Source organism: Megachile rotundata, chromosome 14, assembly GCF_050947335.1.
Source record: "Megachile rotundata isolate GNS110a chromosome 14, iyMegRotu1, whole genome shotgun sequence".
Taxonomy (NCBI): Eukaryota; Metazoa; Arthropoda; class Insecta; order Hymenoptera; family Megachilidae; genus Megachile; species Megachile rotundata.
The window spans coordinates 9,923,069-9,944,757 of record NC_134996.1 but is presented as its reverse complement, the minus strand read 5'-3'; the positions used below and the strand labels follow the sequence as shown (position 1 = coordinate 9,944,757).

General features: G+C 36.8%; 1 protein-coding gene across 6 annotated transcripts in view; it reads right to left on the bottom strand.

Moving 5' to 3' along the window:
• Window positions 1-17: 17 nt before the first annotated feature.
• Window positions 18-21,689, bottom strand: part of Ptp36E (protein tyrosine phosphatase 36E) — a 93,955-nt gene continuing 72,283 nt past the window's right edge. For all 6 annotated transcript variants that reach the window (XM_076539377.1, XM_012288913.2, XM_012288909.2 and 3 more), the window contains 12 exons: window positions 15,831-15,955; window positions 12,891-12,978; window positions 12,728-12,804; window positions 10,706-10,840; window positions 10,334-10,474; window positions 5,051-5,211; window positions 4,846-4,981; window positions 2,966-3,215; window positions 2,789-2,865; window positions 2,106-2,345; window positions 763-1,107; window positions 18-157 (listed from right to left, as the gene is read on the bottom strand). In XM_076539377.1, coding sequence (XP_076395492.1) covers window positions 77-157; window positions 763-1,107; window positions 2,106-2,345; window positions 2,789-2,865; window positions 2,966-3,215; window positions 4,846-4,981; window positions 5,051-5,211; window positions 10,334-10,474; window positions 10,706-10,840; window positions 12,728-12,804; window positions 12,891-12,978; window positions 15,831-15,955 — 1,856 coding nt within the window. In that variant the 3' untranslated portion in view covers window positions 18-76. The remainder of the gene's footprint in view (window positions 158-762; window positions 1,108-2,105; window positions 2,346-2,788; window positions 2,866-2,965; window positions 3,216-4,845; window positions 4,982-5,050; window positions 5,212-10,333; window positions 10,475-10,705; window positions 10,841-12,727; window positions 12,805-12,890; window positions 12,979-15,830; window positions 15,956-21,689) is intronic.

Sequence of the window (21,689 nt, the reverse complement as noted above, 5' to 3'; positions counted from 1 at the left end):
CCTCCTCCGGAGTCAGAGGCAACGCCGCTCCGCGACCAAACTCGATAAACCACAGCTCGTCCCTCAACTCGCTTTCTCACTTTTTCTCGTTCATGTCCTTGTTCAGGTAGTGTAGCACGTAGTGCAGCACCAGGTCGTAGCAGTATTTGTATTCCGTCTGGAACAAGATGAATTGTACATAGTTCTTGTAGATAGTTTTTGGTGCTTGGTATATACAAATTGTCCCACCTAAGTGGAGCATCTATGATTTCTATGAATCGCAAATTTCTATGAATTTGGAGATTGGATTGCAAATATGGACAGAATCATATTGCTACAGGACATTTAATGACGATAAGGTTTATTCTTAAGCCATGATTATCAAGGTTTGAATGAAAATTTAGATGTTCAACTGAAATGGGGCACTGTACAGATGTGCAGCGAGCTCTTATCAAATTAGACCTTCATTTAGCCTTTGTCCCTGTAACCTTTGAGTAATTTTAACACGGTTGGTTCTGAATGCATAACCACTGTTACACCTAAAGTCCTTTCTTTACCAGATCACATATTGATCCATTCCATAACAATAAAAGAACACAAATATACAAACTTCCAAGTCACCTAATAAAAAACAATAAACCTAAACGATAAAATATCCAATTATCTCATTCCCCACGATATCCACTTTGTTATAACATCTTCTACGGTTTAACCGTCAGTTAAGCGAAGAAGTATCAGAAACCATAATATACTCCATAACTCCAGGTATTTACGAGCATTTACCATGTTCTCTACGAGCTGAGGCCTGTGTCTGCGTACGGTTTTAACTGCCTGGAAAATGTCCACTTCCCCATGTTGAATGACCTGTTCTATGCACGCGTTTGCGGCGCAATACACGCCGCAACGACTTCTCCCATCCGGCGAAACAACGGCGACAGGTCCATAATCCGTTCGTTGCCTCCATCTTTCAACCATGTTCATCAGCTCCACCAAACTGTTCGTGGACGTTGGCACCTTGTGACCCATGGGCCAGCAGGTTAATTGAAACAGCTGAACCGTCTTTGGGGGAGCTTTTACTCCAGCCATCAGCTCGGTTAGGGACACTATTTTCTTGTTTATCCTGAAAATCTGTTGGGAGAATGCTTTGATGCGATTTTTGTGGTTGGTGTTATGGTGGGAGTTTTAAATTTGGGGTTTTAAGGAGATGGACATTAAAGGATATGGGAATTTAAGGAGTTGGACATTCAAGGGTTTGGGGATTTAAGAAGTTGGAAATTAGAGGGTTTGGGAATTTAAGAAGTTGGAAATTAGAGGGTTTGGGGATTTAAGAAGTTGGAAATTAGAGGGTTTGGGGATTTAAGGAGTTGGAAATTAAAGAGTTTGGAGATTTGGAGGTTTGGGAACTTGGAGAATTTGGAATTTGGAGAATTTGGAATTTGGAGAATTTGGAATTTGGAGAATTTGGAATTTGGAGAATTTGGAATTTGGAGAATTTGGAATTTGGAGAATTTGGAATTTGGAGAATTTGGAATTTGGAGAATTTGGAATTTGGAGAATTTGGAATTTGGAGAATTTGGAATTTGGAGAATTTGGAATTTGGAGAATTTGGAATTTGGAGAATTTGGAATTTGGAGAATTTGGAATTTGGAGAATTTGGAATTTGGAGAATTTGGAATTTGGAGAATTTGGAATTTGGAGAATTTGGAATTTGGAGAATTTGGAATTTGGAGAATTTGGAATTTGGAGAATTTGGAATTTGGAGAATTTGGAATTTGGAGAATTTGGAATTTGGAGAATTTGGAATTTGGAGAATTTGGAATTTGGAGAATTTGGAATTTGGAAATTTGGAATTTGGAAATTTGGAATTTGGAGAATTTGAAATTTGGAAAATTTGAAATTTGGAGAATTTGAAATTTGGAGAATTTGGAATTTGGAAATTTGGAATTTGAAAAATTTTAAATTTGAAAATTTTGGAATTTGGAAATTTGGAAATCTGACAATTTGAGAACTCAGAAACTTGCAACTGTGAGAATTCAAAAATTTAAAAACGAAAAATATAAAATTCCCAAATTCAAAAATTCCCAAATATGAGTTAAAAAATGACAAATATGGTAACTTAGTCTCACCCATGTTTTGATATTGGTATAGTGATTGTGACTGATGTGATCAATGGTGAAAACAGGTCCGTATTTCTTCGAGTGTTTCCCCTCGGGCCAAAAGCTGGGGAAATTGGTGGAACCGGGCGGTGGTACACAAAGTACCACCACCGCTGCACACTCGTAGTCGTAAACCAGCGACCAGAACTCACCGCACGTGTGTCGAAGTGGCCATTCCGTTACAATATACTCCCTGGGTTTCGTATAACCCTGTCGAAAATGTACTTTTAGAAACTATATAGATATTAGCTCGTGATAACTCATCGGAAACAATAGATGAAAACAATCCGGTTTTTATCTGTGTAGTAAAAAACTGTGCTAAAAACTTTATTGACCGGGAAGATCATTGAACAGATCAAATGTGCTATCATATTTCACTGAGGTATCATTTTTCATTGCTTTTAAAAGTGAAACGTGATACTGTTGATGGCTGACAAAGTGGCAGCTGTTTCTTTAAAATGTGTTTTTATGGTAAATAGACATTTAAGGTAAATGTTAAGGTTTGAGGGTGAATTGCCAAGTGCCATCTTGTCAGCTCCAAAGAGTTCACATGCCATCTTTTCAGCTCCCAAGAGTTCACATGCAATTTATATAAATAAAAAATGAAGTAACAGTTGACAGAGGAATTTTTCTCGTGTAATTAACAAACTTACGTCCACAAAAACAGCGTTTATGTAGTCAGTGTAACTGTTACCCTGGAAGCTGGTGAGGTACGGTCGAAAGTTGTCAGCTAAAAAACATGAATCGTTAAAAGTGACCATAAAAAACTTCTATTATATTATTAAATACTTTAACGATTTAAAAAACTGTACTTGTGTTTCTCGACTTACGTGGCACTACCAAAACGTCCCTATTCTTTTCTCTGTTGTCAGCCCTGTGCCCTCCGGCGCAATCCCCGATCGTAAAACGCGGCGTTTGCTTACAAATCTGCTGATATTCTCGTTGGTATTCATTCATCTTGGTTATGGGATTTTTTATGCTCTTCTGCTTGAGACGCTGGGATAGCTCGGAGACCGGAAACCATGATGTGCCGCACACTACGAACTCCTCCAACGTGTCGTACACGAATTTGTACTGCTCCTGGGACAGATTTTTAACCAAAATTTAATCAACTTGTTTCATGAAATTTTGGAAGGGTTTTGGATACAATTTTAGTTAATCCTGAAAGCCTTTCAAATTTTTGTACTTTACATACATTATTAATAAATTAAAATTTACTCTGTTAATGGACATGTACACTTAACTTCTTTATTTATAAAAATTTAACAAAATGTGTCTTAATATGTGAGTGATTTAACTGCATCAATAAAACACATGTCTCATATGTTCCATGTGTGAGTCACCTAATCATATGAACAAAATACTTGTGTCTCATATGTTCAACATGTGAGTCTCGACCAATCACATCAACAAAACACATATGTCTCATATGTTCCATGTGTGAGTCACCTAATCATATGAACAAAATACTTGTGTTTCATATGTTCAACATATGAGTCATTTAACCACATTAACAAAACACTTGTGTCTCATATGTTCAACATGTGTGTCATCCAACCACATCAACAAAACACATATGTCTCATATGTTCAACATGTGTGTCATCCAACCACATCAACAAAACACATGTGTCTCATATGTTCAACATGTGAGTCACCCAACCGCATCAACAAAACACATGGTGTCTCATATGTTCAACATGTGAGTCACCCAACCACATCAACAAAACACATGGTGTCTCATATGTTCAACATGTGAGTCACCCAACCACATCAACAAAACACATATGTCTCATATGTTCAACATGTGTGTCATCCAACCACATCAACAAAATACTTGTGTCTCATATGTTCAATATGTGAGTCATCCAACCACATCAACAATATACATATGTCTCATATGTTCAACATGTGTGTCATCCAACCACATCAACAAAACACATGTGTCTCATATGTTCAATATGTGAGTCATCCAACCACATCAACAATATACATATGTCTCATATGTTCAACATGTGTGTCATCCAACCACATCAACAAAACACATGTGTCTCATATGTTCAACATGTGTGTCATCCAACCACATCAACAAAACACATGTGTCTCATATGTTCAACATGTGTGTCACCCAGCCACACGAATAAAATACATGTGTCCCATATGTGTATCTCAAATGTTCAATATATAATCCACCCAGCATCATCGATCACGTATCAAAAAAGTAGCCACATGTCTTAAATATTCAATACCCGTCTCACCTAATCCCATCAATATTTTAGAGAGGGACTCAAACATCCAATATACGACACATTTAGCCCATCATCAATAACGTCCAACATTCATCGATAAAGTATCAAAGAAATAGAACCGTGTGTCTCGCGCGTTCAATATATGGCACATTTAAGTCCATCACCTATAACAAATGTCGAACATACGCTTTCGAGTCCATCAATAAAATATCATGGAAGTTGGACCGTGTCTCGCGCGTTTAACATATGGCACATTTAACCTTATCATCAATAACGTTTCGAAGAAGTGAAATATCGAATGGACACCTAACCCCATCATCAATAACAGAAGGAAATATGCGCATACACGATATATGGCACTTTATCGAGCGTGTCGAGAATGATACACAAAGGGTTTCCTTTTGAATGAATAAATTTGCTGGAAATCAAATTTCACCGTTTCGAGGGACTGTCAGAACTCACCAAGTTCTCGATAAGACCTCTTCTGCTTTGCCTCAACTTCTTCAAGTAGCCGAAGACGTCGAAAGCGTCCTCCTCCTCGGCCAGCTCCATATTTGCATCTATCGCCAAGTACACTCCTGATCTTCCTCCGCCGTCACTTCGATGGAGTACATTTTCGTTGAATATTTAAGATTTATTATGTTCCCACCGGATATTGGATACTTACTTGCAGTGAACTACCATGGGACCCGACTCGTTCTTTATGGTGGATCCGACCACCGCTCTTACTCGCCGGCGGAACTCTAAAACCGCGTTTCCAAACGGACACGTGTGCGAATGCCATTCCGTATAATGGAATTGTAACAATGTTCTCTCCTCTGTGATTTCCTGAAATTTCGGGTGGAAATTTATATGAATCGGAAAATGCTCGTTCATATGAAAATATTTGGGACATTTAATAGGGGCAGTTTCTATAAATTTCCATTTGTGTACTTGTGTATGTAGACTCTTGTTACATTGCCGCAAACGGGGTTATAGGAACGGACAATTTTTGGAAGTGGATGGAATGCGATAGCAAATCTATGACAACATAACGCGTGGGAATTCAACTCGTGGCAATATAACGCGTGGAAATTCTACTTATGGCGATATAACGCGTGGAAATTCTACGCACGGCGATACAACGCGTGGGAATTCAACTCATGGCGATATAACGCGTGGAAATTCCACTCGTGGCGATATAACGCGTGGAAATTCCACTCGTGGCGATATAACGCGTGGGAATTCCACTCGTGGCGATATAACGCGTGGAAATTCCACTCGTGGCAATATAACGCGTGGAAATTCCACTCGTGGCGATATAACGCGTGGAAATTCCACTCGTGGCGATATAACGCGTGGGAATTCCACTCATGGCGATATAACGCGTGGAAATTCCACTCGTGGCGATATAACGCGTGGGAATTCCACTCATGACGATATAACGCGTGGAAATTCCACTCGTGGCGATATAACGCGTGGAAATTCCATTCGTGGCGATATAACGCGTGGAAATTCCACTCGTGGCAATATAACGCGTGGAAATTCCACTCATGGCGATATAACGCGTGGAAATTCCACTCGTGGCGATATAACGCGTGGGAATTCCACTCATGGCGATATAACGCGTGGAAATTCCACTCGTGGCGATAAAACGCGTGGAAATTCCACTCGTGGCGATATAACGCGTGGGAATTCCACTCGTGGCAATATAACGCGTGGAAATTCCACTCATGGCGATATAACGCGTGGAAATCCCACTCGTGGCGATATAACGCGTGGAAATTCCACTCGTGGCGATATAACGCGTGGAAATTGCACTCATGGCGATATAACGCGTGGAAATTCCACTCGTGGCGATATAACGCGTGGAAATTCCACTCGTGGCAATATAACGCGTGGAAATTCTACGTATTGCAATTCTACAGGTTGCAATTCTACATATTACAATTCTGTATATTGCAATTTTCCACTTGCCAATTTCCCGCGTGAAAAGTTCACACATAATAATTGTGCACGCGATAATGCAATGTACGATAACTTAATTATACAGTACGCGGTTACATAATACATGCCTTGCTCCATCAAATCCTACCAGAAATGCAAAATGAAATAATTTCGCATAATAAATAATAAAAGATCCTGAAATATTGTACCAGTAATTTTTCATTAGAGACGCGAACATAGAGTTACAAGAACCAAAAAGCGTTAATGGACATCTATAACATAGTTATAGATTCAAGCCCTGCGAGACAAGCGGTAAATCACCCGTAAGAGCCTCAAAGGTAAAGTCCCCGAAGTTAAATTACCTAAACTTGGCCCCGTTGTATATTCGAACGTAGTAAGCACTCGGAGTTACATTCGCGGACGAATTGTCTGTTGCAATATTGGCCGACAACAATCCTGTTCCCGTTTAACTGTCACGGAACAGAATCTTCCCGGTTCGCGTATTATGCAGAAGTTGCTATTCAGGGAACGGCGGAGTCGCTCTGAATTTTCCATCGTCGGTAAATCTTGCCAGCAATTATCGTGTTGCGTTCGCCAGACACTCCGTTAAAAGATTGATTCTACCGGACGCGTTAATGTTTGATGGTTCGCGACGACGGGCTGACCGACAAAGATCAAACACGCGACGTTAACGAGCCACCACGTGCTATTTCACGTTCTCGCGACGACGCGTCTCGTGCAAGTACTTTACGGCGACGGTATATATTAACGCTTCGTCAAACACGCTGCTTTCGTGTAATTAGGAACTGGGCGGTGGCCGCGTTTGCCACGAGTTTCGGCCAACGTAACGGTGTGACTTAACACGTTCGTTATTAACCCCGTTTGAATTATAACATTCGGTTTAACCTGCGTCACGAATTACCAACTTAGTGTAAATAGAACGTTAACTAATAGCTGGCTAGTTTGCTAAGATGATTAATAGGAGTATTTTTTTTATTAATTAGTATTGCAATTTAGTATTCGGGATTTGGTATTTGGTATTTGGAGTGAGTACTTGGTATTTGATGTTTTAGATTTGGTAGTTAGTACTTAGTACTTTGTTAGTGCTTGATAGTTAGTATTTAGTACTTGGTTAGTACTTGGTAGTTAGTACTTAGTAGTTGGTTAGTACTTGGTAGTTAGTACTTAGTACTTCGTTAGGATTTGGTAGTTAGTACTTAGTACTTGGTTAGTACTTGGTAGTTAGTATTTAGTGCTTCGTTAGTACTTGGTAGTTAATACTTAGTACTTGGTTAGTACTTGGTAGTTAGTACTTAGTACTTGGTTGGTACTTGGTAGTTAGTACTTAGTACTTGGTTAGTACTTGGTAGTTAGTACTTAGTACTTGGTTGGTACTTGGTAGTTAGTACTTAGTACTTGGTTAGTACTTGGTAGTTAGCACTTGGTACTTGGTACTTAGCATTTGGACCTGGTACTTGATAATCGATACTGACATTTAATACTGATATTTGATCCTCGATACTTGATACTTGATACTTGATATTTGATACTGATATTTGAAATTTGATATTTGATCCTTGTTATTTAATCCTTGCTACTCGATCCTTGATATTTGATTCTTCTTATGTGATCCTTGATACTTAATCCTTGATATGTGATCCTTGATATTTGATGCTGATATTTGAGACTTGATACTTTAAACTTGATCTGTGAAACTTGATATTTGATCCTTGATACTTGATACGTGATATTTGATACTGATATTTGAAACTTGATATTGGATCCTTGTTATTTGATCCTTGATACTTGATCCTTGATATTTGATTCTTGTTATTTAATTCTTGATACTTAATCCCTGATATGTGATCCTTGATATTTGATACTGATATTTGATACTGATATTTGAGACTTGATATTTCAAACTTGATCTGTGAAATTTGATATTTAATCCTTGATACTTGATACCTGATATTTGAAACTTGATATTAGACCCTTGTTATTTGATCCTTGATACTTGATCCTTGATACTTAATCCTTGATATTTGATACTGATATTTGAAACTTGATATTTTACACTTGATATTAGATCCTTGTTATTTGATCCTTGATACTTGATCCTTGATATTTGGTTCTTGTTATATGATCCTTGACACTTAATCCTTGATATATGATCCTTGATATTTGATACTAATATTTGAGACTTGATATTTAATCCTTGATACTTAATCCTTGATATGTGATCCTTGATATTTGATACTGATATTTGAGACTTGATATTTAAAATTTGATAGTTGAAACTTGATATTTGATCCTTGATACTTGATCCCTGATATTTGATGTTAATATCTGAAACTTGATACTTGATACTTAATATTGGTACTTAGAGGTTGAAACATTGTTCCTTAACAATGTAGAATACAATTCCAAGTAAGGATCATACATCTATGTCATATAACAAAATACAAATAGGTAGACAGTTTCACATAACATTATCCATTTATCGAATATTGATTAACATCCTGCATAAACAAATAAATCAATACTCATAGTACAAAACCAATATTATTTCACGTTGTATCCTGATAAGATATAATCATGTGAAACGCTATTAATCAATAACCAATAATTTCCCTAACCAACTAATAACGAATAATCCCTACATCAAACAATCGAGCGACCAATGAAAACACGGAATGTGTCGATGGTAATTTGGTAGGAATCATCCTGTTTTCATTCCATTTCCTGTGTGCTAATAAAATTAACCCTTACGTAACAGTCGTTCGAGTAAACTTATCATCTCGTCATCCTCTATCTCTCATCCGTATAGTTTTGCATTCACCCAGTTTCAACGTTGCAGCAAGACTAGTTCCTCACTAGTTAATTCCGCCAACTTTTTACAAACTTCTGTCTTCAATTTCAGTCTTGCTGGAACCCCCGTGTGATGGTCCACTTCCCAGACAAAAGTTTCCACGTTCGCGAGTTTCTGTCAGTTCAGACTTCCTTACACTGTATTGGAAATTATTCGACTTTGTCTGATGCATTATAAAGTGCAATTTGTAGCGAAATTGAGTGGAGATAAAGGGTGATTCTTTGCCAATGAAATACGGCACCTATCACGGCTTGATTTACTGTAGATTAATACGGTAAATTTAGTGTATCTCGTATGAGCAATGGCTGGTATAAATTTTCACACGGTGATGATATTTTTACACTGTCAAGTCTTAAGATTGACCTGCTTCCACATTTTCTTATCTTACAATTTTTATATATTAGAAGTTTCAAATTTTTTAATATTTTTACTAGTCAATTTTTAATTTTTCAATTATTCAATTATCCCATTATTCAATTTTTTAATTATTCAATTACCCCATTATTCAATTTTTCAATTACTCAATTTTTCAATTACTCAATTCTTCAATTTTTCAATTTTTCAATTTTTCTATTGTTCAATTTTCCAATTCTTCAATCTTTCAATTACTCAATTCTTCAATTTTTCAATTTTTCAATTTTTCAATTTTTCAATTTTTCAATTGTTCAATTTTCCAATTCTTCAATTTTTCAATTACTCAATCCATCAATTTTTCAATTTTTCAATTGTTCAATTTTCCAATTCTTCAATTTTTCAATTTTTCAATTATTCAATCCTTCAATTTTTCAATTTTCCAATTCTTCAATTTTTCAAATATTCAATTTTTCAATTTTTCAATTTTTCAATTGACTACTTTTGAATTCTCAAATTTTTCAATTTCTCAAATCCCCAAATATTAAAATCCCAAATTTCGCTATTCTCTAAAACTCCCTAAATCCCTATATCACAACCTTCCAAAACCCAAATGCCTAAGTTCGTAGCAGCTCGGCAATACAAACGATGGCCATATAACGAGAGTCTACCTAAGACCGTGCAATACACATATTCGAACGTTTAAAATGTATTCGCACCCCATAGACAAACATGCGCACCCCGTTTATATCGAACGTTTCACGTCTAGCAAATAAATCTGTGAAACACGGAAAGTGCACTCACGTCGTTCTCGTTTTTCTTGTACAGCTTTATCGTTCGTATGTGAAAATTGGCCAGTTCCTCCTCCTTCAACACGGAAACCCCGATACCGCCGTACTCTTCGTCCTTGTCTTTGCTCGCGGGCCAATATTGGACACACATCACCTGAAATCGATTCGACCGACTCGGTTATCGTTCGTCAGACACGAACGCGCGCAAAACAATGCAGCCTAGCGCCGGCTGAAAATCAGCCGAATACTAAAATAAACACGTCTGAACAAACAATCACGAAGATCGACAACAAATTCGGCGATGTTGTTGTCCGCGGTTTTTCTTCGGGCATCGTACAAATTGCTGTTTGTGTACGGACGCAGGATTTTCGATCGATTTTCTCACCCTGATGAAGTCGAACGTTTTTGTTAGCATCACGATGCAGCATGCCTTCTCTTGCCAAACCATTCGCCAGAATTCTGTTACAGTGTTCTCCATGGGTCCCTGAGTCACGATGTAAGCATTCGGTTTCAATATACTCTGAAACAATATCGGGATAAAGTGAACTTCGCGCCAACTTGGAATGCTCTTATTCGGTGCGGATGTATTTGGGTACTCGATATTCAAACTGTGTCATACGGAGTCTTATATAATCTGTGTTGTTCCAGTTCTGATAATGGGACATGATATTTGATATTTTATACCTGATACTTGATACCTGAAACCTGATATCTGATACTTGAAACTGATACCTCATATCTGATATTTGATACTTGAAACCGATACCTGATATCTGTTATCTGATACTTGAAACCGATAACTCATACCTGATACTTGAAAATAATACTTGATACCTGATATCTGATACTTGAAACCGATACCTGATACTTGATACCTGACATGTAATACTTGACATCTGATACTTAATCCCTGATACCTGAAACCTGATATCTGATACTTGAAACTGATACCTGATACCTGACATTTGATACTTGAAACCGACATCTGATATCTGATACTTGAAACCGATAACTGATACCTGATACTTGAAAACAATACTTGATACCTGATATCTGATACTTGAAACTGATACCTGATATTTGATATTTGAAACCGATATCTGATATCTGATACCTGAAACCGATAACTGATACCTGACATCTGATACTTGATACCTGATACTTGATACCTGACATTTAATACTTGACATCTGATACTTGATCCCTGATACCTGAAACCTGAGATCTGATACTTGAAACCGATATCTGATATCTGATACTTGAAACCGATAACTGATACCTGATACTTTAAAACAATACTTGATACCTGATAACTGATACTTGATATCTGATCCTTGATCCCTGATCCCTGATCCCTGATCCCTGATACCTGATACCTGATATTTAATATCTGATACTTGACATCTGATATCTGATATATGATACTTGATATCTGATACCTGATACTTGAAAACAATACTTGATACCTGATATCTGATACTTGACACCTGATACCTAATACTTGATACCTGACATCTAATACTTGACATCTAATACTTGATATCTAATACTTGATCCCTGATACCTGATACCTGATACTTGACATCTGATACCTGATATCTGATACTTGATATCTGATACTTGACATCTGATACCTGATATCTGCTACTTGATACCTGATACCTGATACTTGATACCTGACACTCGATACTCGTATTCTGGAAATCTTTAGGCACTTTGGATTACAACACTCAAATTAATACTTCCTAATTTCTAAATATTTTAAAAACACTGAATTAAGAAGAGTACTTGGTATCACTTGGTATTCAGGTACTGAACACCAGCTGTCTAAGTACTCAACTACTTAGTATCTCAACATGTATTCAAGTATTTGCACTCAAGTGAATATATTCCAGTAAATGTACTCAAAAGTGACTTATTCATGTACCTATATTATCAGATACCTAAATACATTGAGAACCTCCATATTAAATAGAAAAATCTTTGAATACCGGTACTCTAATCTTGAATAGCACAAATAGTGAGTACATGCGAGTACTTGAGTACAGAAATACTTGATACTTAACTACTTAAAGTATATCTAAAGCAACTAAGTCTTGCAAGTATAGCGACAACATTTCGTACGCTATTTTGGGTAACACAGATTATGAATTATTCAAACGGTGCCGTCGCAATATCATGTTGGGGGTTGTCATTACAGTCAACCTTGAGCTTGACCTTTAATTTAACCCAGCGATAACAACGATCGTCCCAAGGAATTTCGTACAAGTTTAATTTAAGAAACGTGTAGAACTGCTGAAGGGATCGTTAAGATCTCGTGGATAATGTATCGAATTTCAGATCGAAACGAGTAGGTCACTGTAAATACTTCACTGGATCAAATTTATAGTAATTTTTGGACACTCACATCTACGTAGGATGCGTTAACGTAATCGGAATCAGGTTCGCCTTCGATCGTATCTAACACCACCCTGTTATAGTCGTCTGCGTACAGAAAATTTAATTTTATCAAACCATAATACAAATAATAGTTCTAATTTTTTAATTGTATAATTCTCAAGGTCACTTACAAGGAATACATTTCTGGTTCTGATTCTTCTCCTTGTTCGCTGGCTTCGTGGCGTGTCTACACGAGTGCGTCTCCACCTTCGTTGCTGTCTGCAAACAAAACAACGCAAAACACGAAATGTTGAAACAATGATGTTGAAATATCGAGTACAGTGGCACTTGAAATGTCAAGCTAAGTTATAGACTGGCAACGTCACTCAGATATAAATTAAACAGAACATCCCCGATCCGGAAATTCAAGATCAAGATTTCAAGATGTATTTCAGACAAACTTAACATCTTTGTCCATAACTTTCGCAAATTGTTTAAACAGCTGATGAAACTGTTTGATAGATCTAATTAAAAACTTTCTTCTTAAAACTTTCTTTCCTTTACAGATTGCTAGATAAAAAATTAATTCAAAAAGTTATTCAATCTTCGAGGATTTATTTTAACTCTTTAAAACGAGTTGACCAAACAAAAATTATGTCACATGTAATATTCCTAGATTCATAATTTTTTATCATTTTTTATAATTTTCACAACTTTTCCCAATTTATCACAGTTCCATAAGTTTTATAATTTTTAATAATTTTTCAGTTCCAAAATTTTCCACAATTTTTCATAATTTTTCACAGTGGTATTAGTTTCAGAATTTTTCGCAATTTGTCACAAATCCATAAGTTTTATAATTTTTCATAATTTTTCACAGAGTCACTAGTTCCATAATTTTTCCCAATTTATCACAGTTCCATGAGTTTCATAATTTTTCATAATTTGTCACAATTCAAATTAATAATTTTCCTTTCCGATATCGGAGACGTTCAGGAAGTTAAATTAAAGGAACTTAGTCGGAGTGACTTTCCGACTGTTCTCTGCTCTATGTCAGGTGCTCTACGTCTTGAAGCGAGCGGTCTAGAATTCGTACACCAAAATGGCAGTCTAATGAGAAACCGATACCACCGCCTATTCTCGTGGGATCGCTTTGTCTCCTGGATGTCATCTTCTCCGCTCTCGTCTTCCTCTGTCTTGGCTGGCTGCCTACCTTAAAGGCACTCCGTAGTCACCGAGGTTGAATACGCGATGCGTTTGCTACACGTAGGATGGAAACGAATTTCACGTGTAATTTAATAGAGTGGGTAATATTAGATATGTCGTTTCGAATTATTGTTTGATACTGTGTAAACTGTCCGATGATCATCTTGTCTCGGGCCGTTTCGTTCAATTTGCGATGGGCTAAAATTCGTCAGAGTTATGAAATAACCAGTGGCGAGATATTTGGAGGAGAATATGGAGCACGGAGTGGAGGATGGAAATTATTGGATGGGAAATAACGAACTTGGAGAGTTAGGTAGTTAGGACGTGCTTGGGATTTATATAACTACTAGGGACATAGGTATGGGGGACATAGGTATGGGGGACATAGGTATGGGGGACATAGGTATGGGGGGTATAGGTATGGGGGACATAGGTATGGGGGACATAGGTATGGGGGACATAGGTATGGGGGACATAGGTATGGGTGATATAGGTATGGGGGACATAGGTATGGGGGGTATAGGTATGGAGGACATAGGTATGGGGGGATATAGGTATGGAGGACATAGGTATGGGGGGTATAGGTATGGGGGACATAGGTATGGGGGACATAGGTATTAGGGACATAGGTATGGGGGACATAGGTATTAGGGACATAGGTATGGGGGACATAGGTATGGGGAGTATAGGTATGGAGGACATAGGTATGGGGGACATAGGTATGGGGGACATAGGTATGGGGGACATAGGTATTAGGGACATGGGTGTTAGGGACATAGGTATGGGGGACATAGGTATGGGGGACATAGGTATGGGGGACATAGGGATGGGGGACATAGGTATGGGGGACATAGGTATTAGGGACATGGGTGTTAGGGACATAGGTATGGGGGACATAGGTATGGGGGACATAGGTATGGAGGGTATAGGTATGGAGGACATAGGTATGGGGGACATAGGTATGGGGGACATAGGTATGGAGGGTATAGGTATGGAGGACATAGGTATGGGGGACATAGGTATGGGGGAAATAGGTATTAGGGACATGGGTGTTAGGGACATATGTAGTAAAGACATAGGCAGTAGGGACATAGGCAGTAGAAACATAGGCAAGAGGGACATAAGCAGTAGGGACACAGGTATTAGGGACGTAGGTATGGGGAACATAACTACTAGCAACATAGGATACTAAGAACATAAGTACTAGGCACTTAGATACTCATGACTTAAGTACTTGAGTACTGGTATTCGATTCGTGAGTACTCCAATACTTGTACTCAACCTTGAGTACTCGAATATCTGTACCCAATCTTGAGTACTCGAATACCTGTACCCAACCTTGAGTACTCGAATACCTGTACTCAACCTTGAGTACTCGAATACCTGTACCCAACCTTGAGTACTCGAATACCTGTATTCAATCTTGAATACTCGAGTACCTATACTTAACCTTGAGTACTCGAATACCTGTATACAACCTTGAATACTCGAATACCTGTATTCAACCTTGAATACTCGAATACCTGTACTCAACCTCGAATACTCAATTCACAAAATACTTGTACTGAACCTTGAATACTCCCTCCACAAAATACTTGCACACAAAATCTAATTACTATAAAACAAATTCTGATACAAACTACACACACCACCCTCGCAAATATTGACTAAAAATAATTGTACCAAGTTACAGCTCCAGTAGCACACGTAACAAGCTTTCAAATGTCCCTCCTTTCAAAAGAAACCTAATAAATCTTCATCCAGCTTTATATTCGTGGCAATACACCGTCATAAACGTTCGAATATTTACTCAAGTTGCCACACGGTCACGGCAAAAGTTGGCAGTCTTATCGAAAGCGAGAAATAAGCTCGGGAAACGTTGAAAGGGGATCGAGTGAAGGTACGGTAAAATTTATTGTCCTCACCTGAAACTCCACGCGGTACAGAACAGGAAACTTTCGTCGTAGCTCGCAAAGCTTCGGGAATTGCGAGAGTTCTGTCGGTGCGGACGGTAGGGTGGTGCTCATACTGCTCCCCAATTCCTCGGTGGCTGTGAACACACAGAAAAAAAGAGAACGACAAATTAATGTTGCAGTTGTTTTAACGTACGTTCTGTTCTGTCGATTTTCGAGGTAGAAAATTATTCGTACCGTCGGTACCGTGTTTCCCGTTGTACGTGGTTTCCGATAATACCATAGTTTCGAAGCTTGAAAGTGCAGGGAAATCTGTCTACACGTTTGTACGAGGTTTCGTATTCAAATCGAAAATGCGCAGGAGGATTTGTTATGTAAAATCAAAGCAGTTTCGACGGTGTTCATTGTTTTCAGCAAATATTTGATGTCTCGATGTGTGGGGATTTTGGAACATGCAAATTTGAATGTTTTAAAAAATAAAATGTTGAAAAATAAAAAAATTGAAGAATTGAACAATTGAATAATTGAAGAACTGGAGGATTGAAGAATTGAAAAATTACAAGCTTGTTGGATTCAGGAATTTATGAATTTAAGATTGGTAGATTTTATAAGTAACAAATTGACAAATTGATAAATTGAATAATTGACGAATTGACGAATTGAAAAATTAAAGAATTGAAGAATTGAAGGATTGAAGAATTGAAGAATTGAAGAATTAAAAAATTACAAGATTGCACGATTAAGGAATTTATGAATTTAAGATTGGTAGATTTTATAATTGACAAATTGACAAATTGATAAATTGAATAATTGACGAATTCAAGAATTGAAGAATTGAAAAATTACGAGCTTGTAGGATTGAGGAATATATGAATTTAAGATTGGTAGATTTTATAATTGACAAATTGACAAATTGACAAATTGAATAATTGACGAATTGAAGAATAGAAGAAGTGAAGAATTGGAGGATTAAAGAATTGAAAAATTACGAGATTGTAGAATTGAGGAATTTATGAATTTAAGATTGGTAGATTTTGTAATTAACAAATTGACAAATTAATAAATTGAATAATTGACGAATTGAAAAATTAAAGAATTGAAGAATTGGAGGATTGTAGAATTAAAAAATTACAAGATTGTATAATTGAGGAACTTATAAATTTAAGATTGGTAGATTTTATAATTGACAAATTGACAAATTGATAAATTAAATAATTGACGAATTCAAGAATTGAAGAATTGGAGGATTGAAGAATTGAAAAATTACGAGCTTGTAGGATTGAGGAATTTATGAATTTAAGATTGGTAGATTTTATAATTGACAAATTGACAAATTCATAAATTGAATAATTGACGAATTGAAAAATAGGAGAATAGAAGAATTGGAGGATTGAAGAATCGAAAAGTTACGAGATTGTAGAATTGAGGAATTTAGGAATTTACGGTTGGAAGATTTTATAATTGACGAATTGACAAATTAACGAATTGACAAATTGACGAATTGACAAATTGACGAATTGACGAATTGACGAATTGACGAATTGACGAATTGACGAATTGACAAATTGACAATTTGACGAATTGACGAATTAACGAATTGAAGAATCAAAGAATTGAAAAATCGAAGAATTGAAAAATTGAAAAATTGAAGAATTGAAAAATTGAAAAATTATAAATCTGAAAAGTTAAAAAATTTTAAACTTGCTGAACTGAAAAATGGAGGAATTGAATAATTGAATTATCTCATAAATTGAGAAGCAGGTAATACAGAATATAGTACTACAGAAAGTACCGTGACCCGTTCGCTAAGCTAATTTCCACGAAATCTTTTGGGGCGTGTCTTTAATCACATCGTGGAGCGAAATTTCACGAGACACAGGCAGTTCATTTTCCGTTGTCAAGGAATCAAGCCGGGGTAAAGAAACAGGACGGGAAGAAAATTTTCTCTATTTTCTTCCCGTTCATTTCGTACGAATGTAAATTTATGCTAATGTTTGTTATTTCCATTCTTTTCCCGTATTTCGTGACTGCCGTTGACCGATCGATACCCGACTATCGTATTATTCGTTATATGTATCCCATCACTCCAATATCGATAACCGAAAAATAAAGCTGCAAGCCCCCCCGCTATCAATATCCATTAAATCAGCGAAAAATGTCATTCGTCTAAAATCAAGCGAGGAAGAATAAACAAATGCACGGTTCACCGGGGAAATTATAAAAATAATTGCTCGTATCTGTTTTTCAGCAAGTAAACAAGAAATTTCGTACGGTTGTTGGAGCATTTAATTCATCGAGCGTGGCCGGCTTTTAATCGTTTTTATCCAACGAGATCATCACTCTAGATGCGCTACCCGATTGTGTTAAAAGACTGTTCGAAACTGGGTCACTCTGGCCCGCGACTGCTGCACATAAACATCCTTTGCGGAGTATAAAATCTCATGAGTTTCCTGGAACGTTGTCACGTTCCAATAAGTAACAGTCGAAACTGGAGCACGAAAAAGCAAACATCAGCACGTCGATTTTCAACTTCTTACGAGGCCATTATGAACGTGAAAAAATGCGCTCTAAATTCGAACTGACAGGATTCAATGAATCTGATACGTTTACGGCGAAATTTTATTTTCGAAGATTTACGGTCGACGACCAATTTCACTTTATACCGCTATTTAACTGCGGCATTTTTGGTTAAACGGGAGGAGAAATATGATATCATGATGAACTCCGTGTTTGGATTATTTTGTGCTTGAGTACTTTGTACTTGGAATTTGAATACTTGGGTACTTGTATTTTGTACGTAGATATTTAAGGAACTATTATTTAGGAAGGATTCATATAATAGTTACTTGTACATTAGTACGTTCGTAGTTTAGTATAAGGTACTCGAATACCAGTACTCAATGAGAATACTTTTAGATACTGGCACTCGATGTGGAAATGCTTTAGTACTCAAGGTGCTCCCAGGTGCTATCAAGGTGCTATCCCAGTACTCAAGTACTGGGATACTGGTACTCAATATGTAAGTGCTTGCATATGGTACTGGTATTCAATATGTAAGTACTTGCATGTAGTACTGGTACTCAATATGTAAATACTTGCATATGACACTGGTACTCAATATGTAAGTACTTGCACGTGGCACTGGTACTCAATATGTAAGTACTTCCATATGGTACTGGTACACAATATGTAAATACTTGCATATGGCACTGTTACTCAATATGTAAGTACTTGAATATGGTACTGGTACTCAATATGTAAGTACTTGCATATGGTACTGGTACTCAATATGTAAGTACTTGAATATGGTACTGGTACTCAATATGTAAATACTTGCATATGGCACTGTTACTCAATATGTAAATACTTGCATATGGCACTGTTACTCAATATGTAAGTACTTGCATATAGTACTGGACCTCAATATGTAAGTACTTGCATATGGTACTGGTACTCAATATGTAAGTACTTGCATATGATGTTGGTACTCAATATATAAGTACTTGCATATGATACTAGTACTCAATACGTAAGTACTTGCATATGGTATAGGTACTCCATACATAATGGTACTAATATAGGTGAGTACCTACTCAGATACTAATACTCACAATGTGGGAACTCAATATTAATTATTCAAGTATCAGTACTCCATGTATCAGTATTCAGAACATAAGAATTAGAATGCAACTACATGCTCGAACTCAGAATGAAAGTATCCATCAGTTAAATACTAGACCATTGATATTCAATACATAAGTACTGGTATTGCAGAATTAAGTACCTGAGTACTGGTATTTATTACAGAAGTACTGGTATTCGAGAACTAAGTACCTGAGTACTGGTATTTAATACAGAAGTACTGGTATTCGAGAACTACGTATCTGAGTACTAGTATTCCATATATAAATACTGGTATTCGAGAGCTAAGTACTTGAGTATCTGTATTCAGTATATAAATACTGGTATTTGAGAACTAAGTACTTGAGTACTGGTATTCCACACCTAAGTACTCAAGTACCAGTACTCAACGACTGCTCACTCGAGTACTTATATTAATAATTAATTAATTATTAGAATACTTGTACTCAATGTATAAGTACTCGAATACCTGTACTCATTTAATAAATAGACATCTCGAATTCATTACAAATTCTCGACTTTTATACCAGTTATTTTAACTTGAATAATGTAGCAGTTCAACATCGATTTATATTTCCCTCAGTCGTTAAAATTTCGTCCATGAAATAATTGTCAGCTCGCGTTCGCCACTTACGAGAACAGATATCCATCGATTTTCAGAGTTCACGACCGACCGAATCGCGTCGTTAAATTCTCATTAGATTTACTTCACTGCTGTCTGAGGTGCAAGTCACTCTCGCAAACGTCCCACTTCTATTGAATCACTATATCAATTTTCCGTCAAATGAAATTTCATGTTTGTACAAGAAATACGTCCGTTTTAGTCGACCTTTATTATTCACATTATATATCTTGTTTAAAATAATGTTCCTTTATTAACACTCTATGGATAATAATTATTAACATTCTATAAATATTTGTCTATTTATTTAGTAATATTTCGACATAACAATTATTATTAATATTATTGCAAGATCTTTTGCAACAGAACTATTCATAAATCATAAACATTTTACATTTTTCATTCTCGTCACAACCGCCTGTCACCGAAGGTATTAAAAATTTTGCTGCAATATCCCGGGCGTACGTGGTCGTCATAGCCCTAGTAATTATAAATTACCAGAATCGTAAATCCTTGGAATTTACTGGCACGTCACCGAATCCGTTATTTTTGTTATAAAATACTGTTCAATTTTCCGAGCGAGCAGTTCAAACGACCCGGGCGTTTTTTATCGTCGCAACATTAATTCCGTAAACCGGCAATTTCCTGTACGGCATTTTATCGATAATTCCTCCTTTATTGCAAACGGCGAGTACAATGAGCAACTGATCAAACGGCAGGCGTCTAATAACAGGGACACTCGCGTCGACAAATTCGGGGAGATCGCGTATTCATTTCGTCTTTATCGTCCTGTTGGATGTTGTGCATCCAATTATTTGGGATTCGTCGTTTCATGGCGAGCATTCTCGTGTCCAACAAAACCCGTACCGGTTCTTGTGGCCAGGAAATCGCTGCGTGGGAAAAGCACGACTCGCTGCACGAAGAAAATAAAATGAATCGTGAACGAATTTCGAGAGGAAAAATGAGTTTACTCGCTGCTGCGATGAATTTCATCGACCAAAAAAAAGCGTCTCGTGTTTCCATTTCATTTTTCAGATTTTCGTTTTGCACGGGCGAACTTTGGTAATTTCGGTCTTGAGGGAATAAGTCGTTTTATTGCAGTCTTTTCGGGGATTAAATAGATATTGGTCTTATGAAAGTTTCTGGGTAAAGTAGATTTCTTTTAGGAGTTATGGGAAACGTAGTTGAGACGGAAGTACTTGAGTACTGGTACTCAAAGTGCAAGTACTTGATTTGTACTTGAATACCGGTACTCAAAGTGCAAGTACTTGACATGTATTTAAATACCGGTACTCAAAGTGCAAGTACTTGATGTGTATTTCAATATCGATACTCAAAGTATAAGTACTTGATATGTATTTGAATACTGCTACTCAAAGTATAAGTACTTGATATGTATTTGAATACTGTTACTCAAAGTATAAGTACTTGATATGTATTTGAATACTGTTACTCAAAGTTTAAGTACTTGATATGTATTTGAATACCCATACTCAAAGTTTAAGTACTTGATATGTATTTGAATACTGTTACTCAAAGGTTAAGCACTTGACATGTATTTGAATACTATTACTCAAAGCTTAAGTACTTGATATGTATTTGAATAC